Source organism: Elephas maximus, chromosome 2 (genome assembly GCF_024166365.1).
Source record: "Elephas maximus indicus isolate mEleMax1 chromosome 2, mEleMax1 primary haplotype, whole genome shotgun sequence".
In the NCBI taxonomy this organism is placed as follows: Eukaryota; Metazoa; Chordata; class Mammalia; order Proboscidea; family Elephantidae; genus Elephas; species Elephas maximus.
In genome coordinates, this window is record NC_064820.1 from 214,094,071 (window position 1) to 214,108,183 (window position 14,113).

Sequence of the window (14,113 nt, forward strand, 5' to 3'; positions counted from 1 at the left end):
GTGACGCGGTTTTTGCTTGCGCTGGGAGCATCCGGTGTGGAGAAAGCCATCCGGGCCGCGTTCGTTCTGGGCCTGGCCCGTAGGCTGCAGCCAGACCCCCTTTCATATGATCTCCTTAGGTCGCCCTTGGAGTGGGCCTTGATGACCTCATGGACATTACCTGTTGGCCCACCAGGCACAGTGTGGCAAGACAGCACATCCCTGCCACCTGCCCTGTGTGAACTCACATAGGCCGTTTCTTCACCTGGGCCTCAGTTTTCTCTTCTGTGAAATGGGAACACGGGACTCTCCCAATAACAGCTGTGAAATCTCTCGGCTTTTATTTGTGAGACCTCGTGAACTAGATGGACAAAGATGGAAGCCTCCCTTCTGGAGCCTGCGTTGGGCGTGGGGGTGGGGCGAGTAAGCAAATAAATGACCAGCGAGGTGGGTGTTGAGTATCAGAAGGAGCAGTAATGACGCGCCACTTATTGAGCCCTGCTGTATGCGGGGAGCTACGCGTGGATTTGCTGGGGAAGCGTTTTATAGATGAGGAATCTGAAGCCGGAAGCAGGCCTTGGGGCCTGCCCAGAGCTCTACACCCGAGGGCGAGACTTAGTAACCCCGTCGGCCATGCCGGGCCTAGCGCCCCCAGGCCTGGGTCCAGACTGTCTGTCTCCCAGGGTCACTGCAGCAGCACGGGGGTCAGTGCCTGGCCCTGCGGGGCCCTGACACCCTCCCCTCCGGCCCCACCAAGGTTGTCAGCGCTCCCGCCGAGGGCCCGGCACGGTTTTCCGGCAGGCGCCGGCGGGTTAAGGGGGCGGGGCCCGCCCGGCACAGCTATAGGTCCGCCCTCCATCCGCCCGGTCCGCCCTCTGCGCTGCCGACCGCTGCGACTGCGGCGCCATGGAGGCCACTGGGGTGCTGCCGTTCGTGCGAGGCGTGGACCTCAGCGGCAACGACTTCAAGGTGAGCCGCGGTGGGCCCCTGCGCCGCCTGCCGCGCTCGGCCCGCCGGCCCGCGCTTCCTGCCCGCCCGCCGCGGACCCGCCTGTGGCCGGGATGGGGCTCCCTGCGCCCTGCCAGAGCCCGACCCCAGGCCTCCGCGCGGGCCCGGCCGGGCACGCCGAGACCGGGAGGGGCGGGCGACGCTCACGTCCGGAGTCACTCCAGGGCCTGAGGCTGAGAGAAGGGGGATCCATCTAGGAGCCCCTCCTCGGGCCCCATTCCGGGTCTGGGCCCCGCCCAGCCACCTCCCCAGCTTCCACCCCCGCCCTTCTGAGGCCACACACCCAAGTAAGGCCCTGACTCACGCCCGGGCTGCCCGGGGCGGGGCTGGAGCCCGCCGTCACTGCTTTGTCCCCGCCACTGCCACCCCATCCTGTGTGGTCTTGGGAAAGTCGCTTCCCCTCTTAGAGCCGCCCATCCAGACGGGGGACTTAACAGCACAACTCTCAGAGGCCTGGGAAGGTCGTGAGGATTAACGGGTATGGAGAGTGTCAGGCAGGTGTGCCAGGTCCTGGGTGGGGTTGTCTGATCTGTCGCCCCCCCGGGGGGTGGGGCCTCAGTGAGCAGCTGCTGGAATGGTAGAGGAGGGGATCAAGGAACCCCAGCCAGTTGTGGGGAAGAGGAGGTGATTCTAGAGAGTCTGTGCCCAGAGAGAAACGGTGGCAGGAGGTCAGCACAGGTTCGAGCTGGCCTGGGGCTGCAAGATTCCTGGCCCAGGCTTTGGCTGGGGTCAGGAGTCAGCCAGAGCTGAGGCCAAGGAGGCAGGCTCCTCCTGTGTTTATCCTACCTGGTGCACAGGTGGCCACCCCACTACTTTCTGTCCCCATCTCCACCCTTCTCACCAGGGGTCTCCTCTCTGAGTCACCAGCAGAGAATGTGGTCCTAGTGGGAAGGAGATGCCAGCAATGGGCAATGAAGGCATGTACTGCCACAACCCTGTCACAGGGCCAGGAATGCTGAGGGGCACACCAGCCACCCCAGATCCCTCCACTTTGTGTTGGGGGAGTGAATAAACCAATGAATGAATGAATGAGCCTGTGTGGGATGTGGAGTTGGGCCCTGGCACAGTGGGAATTGGACCTGGGGGTTGATGGCATTGGAGGCATAGACAGGGCCTTGCAGCCAGGCCTGGAATGCTGGCGAAGGAATTTAGCCCATGCTGACACAAAGCTGGTACATATGCTGACCAGGCCCTGGGCTGGGTGCTGGGGCTGTCACCTGCAACAAGCCTGTTCTCTCCTGGCCCTCCCAGGCCTCAGAGTCTAGTGGGAGAGCTAGATTTGGGGCCAACCTAATAATTAGTCCCTCCTCAGAACACTTGTCACATGGAGGCTTTTATTAGCTCCATTTGATGGGTAAGGAAATCAACACACAAGAGTGGCGAAGTGACTTGTCCAAGATTGCACAGCTGGCGAGAGGTGGCTCTGTTGGTCCCCAGAGGCTCCCTTGAGCAGTGGGAGCCGCAGAGGGTGGTGGAACTGAGGCACCAGAAGGGGTGCTCCCTTCTCCCAGCCCACCCCACCATGATATTGTCCCACCTCAGGGTGGCTACTTCCCTGAGAATGTCAAGGCTATGACCAGCCTGCGATGGCTGAAGCTGAACCGCACTGGCCTCTGCTACCTGCCGGAGGAGCTGGCTGCCTTGCAGAAGCTGGTAAGGAGCTCCAGGTGGACAGGGAGGGTCTGTGGGGATGAGACTGGACCAGGCAAGCAGAGGCTATGCCGAGAGCAGCCGACACAGAGAAAGACCATTCTGACAGCTATTATCAGAGCTGGCAGAGAGGGAGTGAGTACCCTGTCCCAGGAGCTGTGCAAGAAGAAATCGGGCCTATGAGGGAGGGAAACAGCAGAGGTGGACTGGGCCTACGTAGCAGAAGGCCCTTCTGGATGGAACAAGGTTATGGTGGTGGATGAGGATCCTCTAGCCATCCCACCCATCCCACTAAGCTCCTGCTATTCTGACCGGCCCCAGGAGCACTTGTCTGTGAGCCACAACAACCTGACCACGCTTCACGGGGAGCTGTCCAGCCTGCCATCGCTGCGGGTGAGTGCGGGCAGGGAGGCCACCAGCCTTGGGGTGGGGTGGCGTCCTGCCAGAAGAGGGAGGGCAGGATCAGACCTCAGGCCGGGCCAGCATCTGTGCGACCCCCGTACATACGTGTAAAGGGAAGAAGACAAAACGATGCCCTGTGTAAAGTAAACCACGTGAATTAAAATTCCATGGGGAAAATGTTAAAAAGTTGAAAACCGCATCTACTTTGGGCAACAAATAAAACTACAGCAGTGATAGTCAACACAGGTCGAGTACTGTTCTGCTTTGTAGATTTTTTCATGTAATCCTAGCTGTTACCTAATTTATAAGAAGCCTTGGTGATGTAACAGTTAAGCACTCTGCTGCTAACCAAAAAGTTGGTGGTTTGAACCGACACAGTGGCTCTGAGAGATAGACCTGACAACCTGCTCCCATAAAGATTACAGCCTAGAAAACCCTATCGGGCAGTTCTGTTTTGTCACATGGGGTCACTTTGAGTTGAAATTGACTCAGCAGCACCTGAGAACAACAACAACAACCTGTTTCACAGATAGGAGACTTACTCATGGAGACCAAGTCACCCACCCAAGGTGGCATATACAGGCAGTATTAGAGCTGGGATTGGATGGAGTTCAGCTGGGAGAGAGAGATAGTCAGGGTGGTCCCTGTGCTGGGCTCTGGGACACATTTGAGCTGGGCTTTCAGGTGTGATAGGAGTTTACCAGAAAGCTAGGAAGAGCCCACCTGGTGGAGGGACTGTATAAGCAAAAGGCTCAGAGGTGTGAGAGCACTCAGGCCTGACTTCTGGTGGGCTTCCTGGAGGAGACCTGTTTGCTTCTTCCTGGGGGCAGAAGCCAGGAGTCATGGTTTATTCCCAGGCCATTGTGGCTCGAGCCAACAGCCTGAAGAATTCTGGAGTACCTGATGACATCTTCAAGCTGGATGACCTCTCAGTCCTGGTCAGTGGTTATCCATCCACCTGGCCCCTCCTCAGGCCCTGACCCTTCAGTCCCCATCCACCCCCCCATCTATAGTCCCCAGGGACCATTGCTAACCCCTTTTATAGATGGGGAAACTGAGGCTCAGAGTGGGCAATGCCTTGCCAGAGGCCCCTCATGGAGACAGATGTCTAACTCAAGCACTCTTCATCCAGGGTCCCCATTGTCTCGCTTTAATTTAGTCATTCCCCACTCAGTGCTCCTCCTGATTCCCAGGACCTGGCAGAGACCTGGCTGGGTAGGCCCAGCCCCCAACATCCCTCACCAGGGCTTGCCCCTCCCACCCAGGACTTGAGCTACAACCAGCTGACGGAGTGCCCGCGGGAGCTGGAGAATGCCAAGAACATGCTGGTGCTGAATCTCAGCCACAACAGGTGCTTGTCGCACTGGGTGGGAGATCAGGGTGGGGGAGGGAGGCCCAGGCCACAACAATGCAACAGCCAGGTGGGCCTGGATGTGGATGTCGGGCCAACTCAGGCAGCCCCTGCCTGCCTCCCTCTCTCTCTCTTCCTCCCTCCCTCCGGCTGCAGCATCGACACCATCCCCAATCAGCTCTTCATCAACCTCACAGACCTGCTGTACCTGGACCTCAGCGAGAACCGCCTGGAGAGCTTACCTCCGCAGATGCGCCGTCTGGTGCAGCTGCAGACGCTAGTGCTCAATGGGAACCCGCTGCTGCACGCACAGCTGCGGTCTGTGCTCCCAGCCCTCAGACAGGCACCTTACCCCAGGCCGTACCTCTCAGTGACTGCTAGATTTGGCCCTGCCCCCTCAAGGATACTCCCCTGTAGCCTTAACCTCCCAGAAGCTCTGGCCCTTCCCCTTTTAGACCTAGCCACACCCAGTCCCTCCTGGGTAGGACTGTACCCTACTTCCTAAATATCATCTTGCCCTCCTGTCTGTGCATCTGACGCTGCCCGCAACCTCCCTTGGCCGCCCAGATGGCCACATACCTGCCCTCCCAGGAGAGGCCTTGCCCTACGCCTCTGGGCTTGGACCCCACTCTCCTTCCCCCCAGATGTGGCCCTGCACTTGGGCCCTGACCATCCTCCCCTCCTGCCTCTGTAGACAGCTGCCGGCTATGCTGGCCCTGCAGACGCTGCACCTGCGGAACACACAGCGCACCCCGAGCAACCTCCCCACCAGCCTGGAGGGCCTGAGCAACCTCGCAGGTCCGGTGACGTCCCTGGTGGCCAGCCTCCTCTGGGCATCCTGAGCTTCTTATGAAGTGGGGGACAGAGCCCTTCTCCAAGCGTTGCCCAGAGGGAAAAGGATACCAGCCGTGCTATTATTCTTTCTGTCGTTATGGAGATGACTAGTCACGCATGTGTTTTACGTCTAGACCTTGTGCTCATTAACCCCCACCACAGATGGAGAAACCAAGGCTCAGAGTCACTTACCTACGGCTAGATAGCCTGTAGGGCAGAGCTGGGTTCAAACTAGTTTTGGCTGCCCTAGAACCTGCTGTGTAGACCTGGCTGATGCCCACCCTTCGCTCCCGCAGACGTGGACCTGTCCTGCAACGACCTGGCCCGTGTGCCTGAGTGCCTGTACACCCTGCCCAGCCTGCGCCGCCTCAACCTCAGCAGCAACCAGATCACAGAGCTGTCCCTGTGCATTGACCAGTGGACACACATTGAGACCTTGAACCTGTCCCGCAACCAGCTGACCTCATTGCCCGTGCGTGTAGGACCCTTGGGGGGGTGGCAGGGGAACACCTCTGGGCCAGCCTTGACCACCTGCCCCCTCCCATCTCCCCTCCAGTCAGCCATTTGCAAGCTGACCAAGCTGAAGAAGCTGTACCTGAACTCCAACAAGCTGGATTTTGATGGGCTGCCCTCAGGCATCGGCAAGCTGGCCAGTCTGGAGGAGTTCATGGCCGCCAACAACAACCTGGAGCTGATCCCTGAGAGCCTCTGCAGGTGCGGCCAGGCTGGGGCCAGGGTGTGCCTGGCGGGAGGGGGACTCAGAGCACAGCAGAAGCCAGAACTGTGGCCACTTCTCACTCTCTGGTCTTCATGTATCATATGGAATGAGAATGGGTTGGCCTGGCTTTGTGGGTATGAATCATGCAGGCCCAAGCCAGCAATTCCCAGTGGGTTTCTCAGAGCATGCTTTGGGAGCACGCTGATGGGGCTGACGCCAGTAGAGTCCCACTGCCGCGCATGAGCTTGGAACACAGCACTGCTTCTGTCTTTCCTGGAGGCTGCAGAGCCCATTGGTGTGGCCTCCTGGCTCTGACAGGTCCACAGGCAGAGAACTGAGCTGCTTGTACCCCAGCTTTCTCCATGCCTCCTTGTTCATAGCCGGGGAGCCCTTAATTTTGCAGAAGGCCGCTTTGGTAAATGTCCCCACACAGAAGTCACAAAGCTAACTTGCCAGTCACTTAACTATGAAAAGACTCTGGCTCCAGCAGTTCCAGCTTCTCCGACCTTTTCTAGCATTTAAAACCCGCTGCTTTCTTAACGGGGCCCAGTTGTTCAGTTGCCTTCGGCCCTCCCTGCCTTCCCTCCCCAGTTGCCTTGGCCCTACCTGCTTTCCCTCCCCAGGACTGGCAGTGTCCTTGTCCACACCCCCACCATCCCTCTGAGGCCCTGCCTCCTGGTCTTGTCCTCACAGATGCACTAAGCTGAGGAAACTCGTTCTGAACAAGAACCGCCTGGTGACCCTCCCGGAGGCCATCCACTTCCTGACAGAGATTGAGGTCCAGGGCAGACCTGGGCCGGGTGCTGAGAGTGGAGAGGGGGGGTCGGGGCAGAGGTAGACAGATACTCAGATGTGAGCGAAGGGGTGCACCTTGAGGCTAGAGGGACTTCACTTAGACCCCCGGAAGGTGTGCCGCGTACCCTGGGTTTGGAGTGAACTGGGGCAAGGGAGGGGCAGAGTACGGATCATCAACCTTTCTTGCTTGAGGTTGCCATGGATTGTGGCCTTGGACAAGTCATGGCATTCTCTGGGCCTCAGTTCCTCATCTGTGACATGGGCGTGATAATTCCCATCCTATCCTCCTCAGAAAGGGAAAGAAGGAACACTGTGGGTAGGGACGGGCTGTTACAGCAACGAGTGTTAGCTCTCTTGGGGGAGCAGGTGTTGCAGAATGGAGGGGAGCCCCAGAGTTCAAGGGGGAGGCACTCCCTGGAGCCTGGCAGTAAGGCACACCTTTCCTTCCCAAGCCTGATGCGGCCTGTAAGGGCTTCACACCCAGGCCTTACCCCCATCTGGTGCCTTTGGGAGAGGGCAAGCCATGTCCCTGTGTATGTGACACGATACAACCAGCCTGTGAGGTCCCGTTTCACAAGAAGGTTGGCCACAGTGCTGGGATGAGGACCCAGGCCCTGGCCCCAGCCTCTCGGCCCTGGCAGACAAAAGCAGGAAACCAGGTTTGGGGTGGCCGGGAGGTGTGACTCACAGGCTGCCTCTGCTCTCCACATGAGGCAGGTCCTGGATGTGCGGGAAAACCCCAGCCTGGTCATGCCACCCAAGCCTGCTGACCGCGCCGCTGAGTGGTACAACATCGACTTCTCACTGCAGAATCAGCTGCGGCTGGCAGGTGCCTCCCCTGCTACGGTGGCTGCAGCAGCAGCTGGTGAGTGAGGAAAGGCCTAACCTGGCCTCATGTTCTGTCTGTAAAGTGGGTGGGATCTGGGCCCTGAGGGATAAGGTTGGCCCTTGGTTGGGTGGATGCCCAAGGGGGTGGGGTCGGTCAGGTCTTAGCTGCTTGCCCCTCCCCTAAGCAGGGAGTGGACCCAAGGACCCTCTGGCTCGGAAGATGCGGCTGCGGAGGCGCAAGGACTCTGCCCAGGATGACCAGGCCAAGCAGGTGTTGAAGGGCATGTCAGATGTGGCTCAGGAGAAAAATAAAAAGCAGGAGGTAAGCCAGGCCAGGGGCTGGGGCGGGACAAGTAGTGCTGGCCTCTGCTTGAGAGAGACTGTGGCCCGGGCTGAGGGAGAGAGTGCCCTGGGCTGAGAGAATGACTGTGCAAAGGCCCTGGGGTGGGCGGCAAGTAGAGACCCATCTGAGTGGCCGCAGAGCAAAGCTTCTCATTGTCACTGTGCCCCCAGGAGAGTGCAGATGCCCCAGGCCCTGGTGGGAAGGTACGGCGCTGGGACCAGGGCCTGGAGAAGCCACGGCTCGACTACTCCGAGTTCTTCACGGAGGACGTGGGCCAGCTGCCCGGCCTGACCATCTGGCAGATTGAGAACTTCGTTCCTGTGCTGGTAGAGGAGGCCCTCCATGGCAGGTTCTATGAGGCCGACTGCTACATTGTGCTCAAGGTGAGGGCTGGGCACACTGCGGGGCCTGGGCACCAGGCCTCTCGCCCGGAGTGCCCTGTCTTAGGTGGTCCAGAACCCCCCAGTTCCATAGTTGGAGGTTAAGGCTTTGCCAAGGCAGGGAGGCAGGTGGGCCAGTGGAGTCCCATCGGCAGCAGCCTCTCAGGTGGGCTGGGTGCCAGGACGGCCCAGGTGAGGGCTGACATGGCACTGCCCATCCTCAGACCTTTCTGGACGACAGCGGCTCCCTGAACTGGGAGATCTACTACTGGATCGGTGGGGAGTCCACCCTGGACAAGAAGGCTTGCTCGGCCATCCACGCGGTCAACCTGCGCAACTACCTGGGTGCTGAGTGCCGCACAGTGCGGGAGGAGATGGGCGATGAGAGTGAGGAGTTCCTGCAGGTACTCGCCCACAGACAACGGCCGTGGGGGGCGGGACTGGAGGTGGGGCCAGGGGGCCTGGGCAGGGGGACTGGGAAACTGAAACCAAATGTGCCAGTGGCAGGGGTGATGAGCGGGAACACAAAGACCAATAGGGAGGTTGGGAAGAGGAGTGAGGCCAAAGGTGAGGAGCCTGGGACCCAGAGCTGGAGTCAGCAGGGTGAGGATAAGGAGGCTGGGAAGCCAGGCCAATAGGCATGGCCAAGAGCGTGCCAGGAAGCCAAGACCAACAGTAGTTGGGGACTGGGCCACACGCTGGGGTGCTGAGGCGGTGGGGCCAAGGGCAAGACATGCAGCCCGGTCTTCGATGTGGTTACTAAGTTGGATTAGCACTGTCACCCACCTCCCCCGTTAGTGTGGGACACCCTGCCAGATTTCCCCAGGCTCGCACTTTCCCACACACCAGTACACACATGCGTGTCTAAACATGCTGTGTCTGTCCATTCAGACACTCCAGTATAGATTTATGTGTATCGACAGTGGTCTTAGCACCTGATTCTCCTGTAGACACTCGCCCCCTCCTGATAGGTGGTATTTGGTGGGGTGGGGGGACAGCTCAATGGTGAGGAACCACAGCCTCCCCCCAACAGGTGTTTGACCACGACATCTCCTACATTGAGGGCGGGACAGCCAGTGGTTTCTACACTGTGGAGGACACGCACTATGTCACTAGGTGAGGGTGCTGGCGGCAGGTGGGGTGGGGAGTGGGGTAACACTGGCCTGGACTCAGCTGCGGGGAGGAGGGGTGCTGGGCAGGTCAGCCCATTGGTGCCCACGCTGAGCTGTTTGTACCCTGGCCCCAGGATGTACCGCGTGTATGGGAAAAAGAACATTAAGTTGGAGCCTGTGCCACTCAAGGGGGCCTCCTTGGACCCAAGGTGAGTCCCCATGGTACGAGGTAGAGGTGGTTTACCCTCAGCCTTCTCCCCGCCATGGGGGGACAGTTTGAGACTTTCTATAAGAGGCCCTCAGGCAACCCCTTCTGTCCCGTGGCCCATGGAACTTAGCAGGAGCTGAGACCCCGGGGTGGAGTATTCTGGTGGCTCTGGTGGGCTAAGGGGCTTGGGCAGGGAGTACTCACTGCCTCCTGCCCTCTCCTGTCCAGATTTGTTTTCCTGCTGGACCGAGGGCTGGACATCTATGTGTGGCGGGGGGCCCAGGCCACGCTGGGCAGCACCACCAAGGCCAGGTATGACACTGTCCACCACGCAGATATTTGGGGTGTTTGCGCATAGGAAAGTCGCCATACGCCAGGAAGCAGACCAAGCTCAGCTCGTTCCCCCACCAGCCCAGGCCAGCTGAAAAGGGGAACAGGCCTCACTGGGGGCTCTGCACCCCCTCCCCAGACTGTTCGCAGAGAAAATGAACAAGAATGAGCGGAAAGGGAAGGCGGAAATCACACTGCTGGTGCAGGGCCAGGAGCCTCCCGAGTTCTGGGAGACACTGGGCGGGGAGCCCGCTGAGATCAAGAGGCATGTGCCCGACGACTTCTGGCCACCCTCACCCAAGCTGTACAAGGTGAGTCGAGTTGGAGCTGGGGTGGGGCCTGGCCCTGAGTCCCCCCATGCTGGGAGAATGGCAGGCACCTCAGAGCTGGCTGTGTATGCTCCACCCGGGCTTTGGTGGAGCGAGGGTGCCACCCTGTGGACAGGGTCTGAGCAAAGGCCTCGAAGCTGGCTGTGGGTAGGGCCCTGAGAAATATGAGGATGCATGTTTAGGGGAAGGTGTCTGGAGACGGAGGCAGAGAAGTGCCTGGGTTCCAGGCCTGGAATCTGCCCTTAATTCTGCGGGTGACAGGAGGCCATGGGGGTCTTGTGAGCAGGAGAGGGTCATGTTAGAGGATCAGAGGTGGCAAAAAAGCTAGGTCGTCTTTAAAGAATGACCCTGGGGTAGGGGAGGAGACTGAGGTCCAGAGAGGAGCGGCTGTGACCTGAGCCACACTGCTAGGCAAGGTTAGATTCCAGGTCAGCTGGCTATATGGATGGGCTCATGTTCCTTGGATCAGACTGCCTGGTGCCATGCCCACCTCTTCCTCCCACCAGGTGGGCCTGGGTCTGGGCTACCTGGAACTGCCACAGATCAACTACAGACTCTCAGTAGAGCACAAGACCAGGCCAAGGGTGGAGCTGATGCCCGGGATGCGACTGGTGAGAATGCAGGCAGGAGGGTGCGGGCTGAGGGTCCACTCCTGATGGGTGGCTGGCGTTGACCCCCAGCCTCTGCCTGCAGCTGCAGAGCCTGCTGGACACACGCTGTGTGTACATCCTGGACTGCTGGTCAGACGTGTTCATCTGGCTCGGCCGCAAGTCCCCACGCCTGGTGCGGGCTGCTGCGCTCAAGCTGGGCCAGGAGCTGTGTGGAATGTTGCACCGGCCACGTCACGCAGCAGTCAGCCGCACCCTGGAGGGTACCGAGGCCCAGGTGCGCAAGGCCCACCCATATGGTCCATGCCCATGAGCCACGCCCTTCCCCCCTTGACACACTCTTGGGCTGACCTTCCTAGTCAGGCCCCAGCCTCGCCCACCTCTACCAGCTGCTATCCAGGCCCTGTCCTTTCCCCAGCCTGCCCTGCTCACTTCCCACCCAGATGCCTGCCCCTCACAAACACCCTGCCACGGGGCCCTGCCTCACACTAAAGACCCATCCCTAGCTCTGACCCAAGGCTTCCCTCTCAGCTTCCTTAGTCATGCAACCTCCCAGGACACCGCACCTCTCACCTCGGCCCCACCTCCTAAGACCCCAGCCTGAACAGTGAGCCCACCACCACAGTTCATGTTTCCTCTCCACTGGCAGGTGTTCAAGGCCAAGTTCAAGAATTGGGATGATGTGCTGACGGTGGATTATACCCGCAATGCGGAGGCCGTGCTGCAAGGCCAGGGCCTGGCCGGCAAGGTGAAGCGCGATGTGGAGAAGAAAGACCAGATGAAGGCGGACCTCACTGCGCTCTTCCTGCCACGGCAGCCACCCATGGCACTGGTCGAGGTGGGGCTGGACAGAGGGGCGGGGCCTGTTGTGGGAGGTGGGGCCTGCAGAGGTGTTGGGTGGGCCGCAGGACGGGGCCTAGGGGCTGAGGAGGGGAGCGCACAGGCACCCACCGCCCACGTGTGGGGTCTCATGTAGGCAGAGCAGCTCATGGAAGAATGGAACGAGGACCTAGATGGCATGGAGGGCTTTGTGCTGGAGGGCAAGAAGTTCGCACGGCTGCCCGAGGAGGAGTTCGGCCACTTCCACACCCAGGACTGCTATGTCTTTCTCTGCAGGTGCTGCCCTGGGACTCTGCCGGGAGTGGGTGCTCCTGGAGCTTGGGCCCCTGCTCACCTCTCTGACCCCACAGGTACTGGGTGCCAGTGGAGTATGAGGAGGAGAAGAAGGACGAGGAGGAGGAGGAGAAGGCCAGGGCAGACAGCAAAGGTGGTGAAGAGGCCGTGGTGGAGGAGAAGCAGCCAGAGGAGGACTTCCAGTGTGTTGTCTACTTCTGGCAAGGCCGCGAGGCCTCCAACATGGGCTGGCTCACCTTCACCTTCAGCTTGCAGAAGAAGTTCGAGAGCCTCTTCCCCGGCAAGCTGGAGGTGCGCCAGCCCACCCCACCACGCCCCATCTTGGTGCATTTCGCATAATGTGTGAAGGTTGTGGGACTCAGACCTGGGGGCGGCAGGGAGAGGATGTCATACATAGGTGCTGCCCTGACACCTCCCCCCAGGTGGTGCGCATGACACAGCAGCAGGAGAACCCGAAATTCCTGTCCCATTTCAAGAGAAAATTCATCATCCACAGAGGCAAGAGGAAGGTGGCCCGGGGCACTCTGCAGCCCAGCCTCTACCAGATCCGCACTAACGGCAGCGCCCTCTGCACCCGGTGCCTGGGCTGGGGGGGGCGGTGGACGGGGTGGGTGGGGTGGTCATCAAGCAGGCCCAGAGGCAGTGGGAGATGCAAGATCCCCTGACCCCCTGCTGACTCCTTTGCCAGGTGCATCCAGATCAGCACAGATTCCAGCCTCCTCAACTCGGAGTTCTGTTTCATCCTCAAGGTGGGCTCTTGTGAGCAGGAGCTAGGGCAGCAGCCAAGGTGCTGGGCTATGGCCAAGGTACTGGCCTACACACTGGAGCCGACCCAAACCCCTGCACACTCCCCAGGTTCCCTTTGAGAGTGAGGACAACCAGGGCATCGTGTACGCGTGGGTGGGTCGGGCCTCAGACCCCGATGAGGCCAAGCTGGCGGAGGATATCCTCAACACCATGTTTGACACGTCCTACAGCAAGCAGGTGCCCACGGTGGGCAGGTGGGTGGGCGGGCAGGTGGGTGGGCAGGGTTCAGGGCTGAACTGACTTGGTCCCTACAGGTCATCAACGAAGGCGAGGAGCCTGAGAACTTCTTCTGGGTGGGCCTCGGGGCACAGAAGCCTTATGACGAGGATGCGGAGTACATGAAGCACACTCGGCTCTTCCGGTGAGGCCAGGGCTGACCTTTCAAACCACCTGTCCTCCCTGGCCTCTCCCAAGTCCTGGCTCTGCTGCTTGTGACCCTCAGCCTCACCCTGACGCCCTTGGCCCCCAGGTGCTCCAACGAGAAGGGCTTCTTTGCAGTGACTGAAAAATGCTCAGACTTTTGCCAAGATGACTTGGCAGATGATGACATCATGCTACTAGACAATGGCCAAGAGGTGAGATCCCTGCCCATTCAAGGAGGCCAGAAGGGGGGGCACCTGTTCCTCAGGACCACCCTCCATTCCCCCACTGTCCCCGCAGGTCTACATGTGGGTGGGGACCCAGACAAGCCAGGTGGAAATCAAGCTGAGTCTGAAGGCCTGTCAGGTGAGCTGCGTAGAGGGTGGGCCGAGGTGGGCCGGCCAGCCCGTAAGAAGCCCTGTGGCGCAGGGTCCACACCTCCCCCTTCTCTCCAGGTGTACATCCAGCACCTGCGCTCCAAAGAGCAGGAACAGCCCCGCCGTCTGCGCCTGGTCCGCAAGGGCAACGAGCAGCATGCCTTCACCCGCTGCTTTCACGCCTGGAGCACCTTCCGGAAGGACCTGGCCTAGGGCAGTCCCCCTACTCCTCGCAGTGCTCCATCACCACTCCAAGCTCTGGGTGAAGAAGAGGAAGGGGGCCTCTGCCCACCACTTCCTGGGTGAGGAAGAGAAAGGGGCCTTCTGCCTACCACCTGCTAGAACAGAATGTGCACTGGTGACTGTCCCTGCGTAGCCAACCCAGTGCCCAGCCCCTAGCAGTACCTGTGGGGTGACCTGACAGGTGCCCTCAGAGGTCTGGGAAATGGGGCTCCTCCCACTGTGAGCAGGTGTGTGAAGCCCTTCCCCTACCAGCAGTAAAGCGAATGTTGCCCTTGAAGAGATATTAAATGCTTTTATTTTCAATATTAAAAATCAGT

The 14,113-nt window shown here is 59.9% G+C and overlaps 1 protein-coding gene across 2 annotated transcripts; it reads left to right on the forward strand.

The window, feature by feature from the left end:
- The first annotated feature begins 15 nt into the window (after positions 1-15).
- FLII (FLII actin remodeling protein) lies at positions 16-14,090 on the forward strand. Of its 2 annotated transcripts, none has more exons than XM_049874727.1 (30): positions 16-948; positions 2,530-2,640; positions 2,959-3,030; positions 3,897-3,977; positions 4,305-4,390; positions 4,547-4,708; positions 5,085-5,188; positions 5,521-5,696; positions 5,781-5,938; positions 6,636-6,720; positions 7,455-7,602; positions 7,751-7,887; positions 8,079-8,291; positions 8,513-8,692; positions 9,322-9,404; positions 9,535-9,609; positions 9,837-9,920; positions 10,078-10,249; positions 10,774-10,878; positions 10,961-11,152; positions 11,525-11,713; positions 11,852-11,991; positions 12,066-12,300; positions 12,432-12,586; positions 12,698-12,758; positions 12,865-12,993; positions 13,071-13,177; positions 13,286-13,391; positions 13,477-13,542; positions 13,632-14,090. In XM_049874727.1, exons 1-30 carry the CDS (start codon positions 886-888, stop codon positions 13,764-13,766), a joined length of 3,810 nt encoding a protein of 1,269 aa, XP_049730684.1. In that variant the 5' UTR covers positions 16-885; the 3' UTR covers positions 13,767-14,090. The 2 variants fall into 2 exon arrangements, with proteins under 2 accessions (XP_049730684.1, XP_049730685.1); XM_049874728.1 differs by having other exon boundaries at positions 7,754-7,887.
- Positions 14,091-14,113: the final 23 nt, after the last annotated feature.

Excerpts from the sequence above, each read along its gene's own strand:
- FLII (XM_049874727.1), top strand. The coding sequence starts at position 886 with ATGGAGGCCACTGGGGTGCTGCCGTTCGTGCGAGGCGTGGACCTCAGC. Across the intron at positions 5,939-6,635 it reads ATCCCTGAGAGCCTCTGCAG|ATGCACTAAGCTGAGGAAAC; the intron begins GTGCGGCCAGGC and ends TTGTCCTCACAG. Across the intron at positions 9,610-9,836 it reads GGGGCCTCCTTGGACCCAAG|ATTTGTTTTCCTGCTGGACC; the intron begins GTGAGTCCCCAT and ends TCTCCTGTCCAG.